Below are 3,283 nucleotides of genomic sequence, written 5' to 3'. Positions count from 1 at the left end.
AGTGTCGAGTCGTGTTCTTTACTTTTGCCACTTTTGCAGCATAGGTTGTGTTGTAAATTTTTTTTTTGCAAAAAGACGTCATGTTGCATAAGATATTTGTAATGAAGCTTGTGTTGCATTTTTTTAGCAAAGGTATTGTTGCAGCTTTTTCTGTAACAAAGGTTATGTTGCACAAATTTCTCCCCGCATCATCGGTATTGCCTGTAACATTCCCCATGTTTCAAAAGCATGGTTTATGTTGCAAAATCCTAAGACTTATGATGCAAGGCACTGTCTGACATGTGGTTGGCTTTTGATGTGACAGAACGGCGAGGCGTAGAATCGACCGGATAATGCTAATCATTTGCGTTTCTATTATCAAGTCTGAATTTAATATGTGTGCGAACATGTGGTTGAAATTTAAACAAAATTTTTGAAAAAAATGGCGAAGATATTCTTATCCCATGGCGCCCTCTTGCGGCAGGGAGCCACGACATGGCGCAGAGCGATAGGTACGCCTTACGCCCCGCGTGGAAGTGCGCATCGTCAAGCACTCAAGCTCAAGCGTTTCATCCAAGACGTCGTAAAACAAAATTTCTCACTACGGTATTTTTCAGTGGCAATTTCTCGCTACGACTTGCAACTGGTCAAATACCTTTTCAACGTCGACCCGCAGAAAAGAAGAAAAAGATACTCTTTAGACGTCAGTACCTCACCGCCTCCGCGAAGTCAGAGCAAGACACACAGTTTTTATGATCATCACTTGATCGTAAAGGGAAACTTTGTTGATTAGCTAAACTTTTTGTAGACAAAAGAAGGATCGATCACATCAACCCTCCCGGACCCATTTACAGACACCAAAGACCTTACATTTAGTTAACCAAATTCAGTGCCCAGACTAGACCCATATATATATATATATGCTAACACGACTTGCAGAAATAAACGACTACTATAACTTTCTCCCGAACCGAGAGCAAAGACGAGACACTGCAAAATCATCATCGTCTCCAGACATCATCATCCACCATGCTTACGGCGTCCCGTTCCTCTTCTTCTTCCAGAACCTGCCATAGAACTGCACGGTGCGGCCGTTGAGCGGCTGCGTCGGCCTGTTGTTGCGCCTGTAGCCTTCCTCCAGGGGCGCGATCAGGGCGGCGGCCTGCTCCATCGTCATCTCCCTCACCTGCAGCACAGCAGGTTTCCCTCGGGTTCAGACATGCAATGAAAGTCAGAGCACTCGCTGCGATTCAGCACAGCAGTAACTTTTGTGGAGGCGAGAGACAGACGTACCCTGCCGAGGATGTTCCAGATGATGTTCTCGGTGCACGGCGGCGTGGTCAGCGACCCGACGTACCGGTAGTACATGTTGGCGTAACTCCGCAGCGGCCACAGGCTTACGACTCCGGCGGGGATGGGAGCACCTTTCTCGGCCCTGCAGGCCTCCACATAGAGCTCCGATAGCTTATCCTGCAGCTGCCATCCATCAACAGACCAAATGGTCAGTCAAATACAAATGGCATTAATTGTTTCACTTGTCATGAGGATCAAAACTCACCTGCATAAGAAAAGGGTCTTGCCTGCCGAGCCGGTACAGGATCGACACAACGGATATGTTGCCGTCCTCACTGAAGTGAACCATGTGCTGCTCCACCGCAAACCTCTCGCCGTTGATGGTGTGCTCCGAAGGAGAGTGCCAGTGGATGTTGTCCAGCTTGTACTTGACACCGTCGATCTGCACCGTCCCGGCAGCATCCTCGCATCGGAGCTGCATCGATCGATCACACAGGACAACAACACAGTGGAACCAATGAGATACTAAATCTGAATATGTACACTACATACGCAGTAAGAGGAATGCAGAAGGGGGGTAAGCAGCGTCTGGTTCATAGCAGAATTACCGCGATGTTGAAGATGTTGTCTACGAGGGTAGCATTCGCAGCGGTGTAGTCCCTGTGAAGAGGCCCCAACATGGGGTTGTAAGCTACCTCCCTGGTCTTGATATCAACCGGAGACTGGTACGTCCCCATGGCGCAGCGCGTGAAGTTGGGGTCCAATCCCCCCCAGTGCCCGGGGCCAAGAGAACCGCTGTACCCAAACTTCGCACCATCTGCGACGCATCAAGGATGGATGGGCATATCATACATCAAAAACACAGTAAAATCGGAACTGCAAAGGTGCTAGAAAGAAGAATTAACGTACTGCCGTCACATGCAAGGGTGGTGAGAAAGCAAGCGCACAGCAGCAGCAGCAGCAGAGCAATGGCCGATGCATCTCCGCCGCGAGCGTCCATCTTCTCCTGCAACGGGTGGGTTTGAAGTTAGGTCGCAGGTAGAATGCGCAAATAAATAGGGGGCGGATGTATAGACAGATGGGGCTTAATTGTGGCACCGTGATGGCCATTGGCCGGCCCGAGCTCCTCCTACCTCTGCTTTGCCTAGTGCGATGCTCTGGTCCTGGGAACAGTGGACGTGCCCAATCTACTGGAGATGCAAGGTCCTGCAAAAAGACAGACGGAAGGTGAGGCGATTCCCGGCTATACCCATCACAAGATCATGCGTAAAAAAGGAGGGTAATCATGCGGACAGAGAGATCGAGATGAGGTCGTAGGGCGGGATGCCGATAGCCACACACAGTCACCTCAGAAGAACACAAAGCCTTTCCAAAAGGCGAGTCGTCGACCTCTCTCGGTGCCGGAATCTTTCTTCCCAGACGAGACCCGAGCAAGAACGCGCGCTGCCGGTGAAGGTGCTACTCGCTGGCTAGCTCGACTCTCCTTGGTCTTTTCGCACAGGGCCGTCTATATATACACAAGGCAGGTCAGGTCAGGTCGCCACGACGCCACTTGACGATGTGATGTGGCCCATCACTTCTGCAACCGCTCTTTGTATTTCGTTTGTTTTCTCCTTTTTGCCGCGAAATGGTTCGTGTGGGAAAATCGCATGCAGAGAGTTACGGTGGCGTGGGGGGTGGTGGTGGATAGTGCTCCCCGCGGTAATGGTGGCACGTACGTACATGCGCATGCATGCAGTCATGCACGAGTCGTGCTTCAGAGATTGTTGGGCCACGTCCTCCACGCCCTTAAGGCTCGGCCATGATTCTCACTACGTCCTCCACGTTGTGTATACACCGGAGGACATCTGTTTTTCCCGCGCTCTTTGAACGGTGACCATCTCTCTCTCTCTTTTTTTTTTCTTTTTTTTGCGGGAAGAACGGTGACCACCTCGTGAGAACAATGTACGCGGGACAGACAAAGCCGGGTGCGCAAGGCACCAGGGCCGTTTATTCTGAATTGTCGCACTGT

General features: G+C 50.6%; 1 protein-coding gene across 2 annotated transcripts; it reads right to left on the bottom strand.

The window, feature by feature from the left end:
• Positions 1 to 726: 726 nt before the first annotated feature.
• On the bottom strand, positions 727 to 2,742 carry LOC123430256 (alpha carbonic anhydrase 1, chloroplastic-like). 2 transcript variants are annotated; one of them, XM_045114131.1, is made up of 7 exons: positions 2,620 to 2,742; positions 2,371 to 2,478; positions 2,182 to 2,278; positions 1,881 to 2,089; positions 1,538 to 1,747; positions 1,273 to 1,455; positions 727 to 1,165 (listed from the first exon to the last, which is right to left on the bottom strand). In XM_045114131.1, exons 2-7 carry the CDS (start codon positions 2,380 to 2,382, stop codon positions 1,013 to 1,015), a joined length of 864 nt encoding a protein of 287 aa, XP_044970066.1. In that variant the 5' UTR covers positions 2,383 to 2,478; positions 2,620 to 2,742; the 3' UTR covers positions 727 to 1,012. The 2 variants fall into 2 exon arrangements, with proteins under 2 accessions (XP_044970066.1, XP_044970067.1); XM_045114132.1 differs by having other exon boundaries at positions 2,406 to 2,478.
• Positions 2,743 to 3,283: the final 541 nt, after the last annotated feature.

The sequence above is a fragment of the Hordeum vulgare genome, chromosome 2H (genome assembly GCF_904849725.1).
Source record: "Hordeum vulgare subsp. vulgare chromosome 2H, MorexV3_pseudomolecules_assembly, whole genome shotgun sequence".
NCBI lineage: Eukaryota > Viridiplantae > Streptophyta > Magnoliopsida > Poales > Poaceae > Hordeum > Hordeum vulgare.
This window is presented reverse-complemented; position numbering and strand designations above follow the sequence as displayed.

Excerpts from the sequence above, each read along its gene's own strand:
- LOC123430256 (XM_045114131.1), bottom strand. Across the intron at positions 1,748-1,880 it reads ACAACATCTTCAACATCGCG|CTCCGATGCGAGGATGCTGC; the intron begins GTAATTCTGCTA and ends CGATCGATGCAG. Across the intron at positions 1,456-1,537 it reads AAGACCCTTTTCTTATGCAG|CTGCAGGATAAGCTATCGGA; the intron begins GTGAGTTTTGAT and ends GATGGATGGCAG.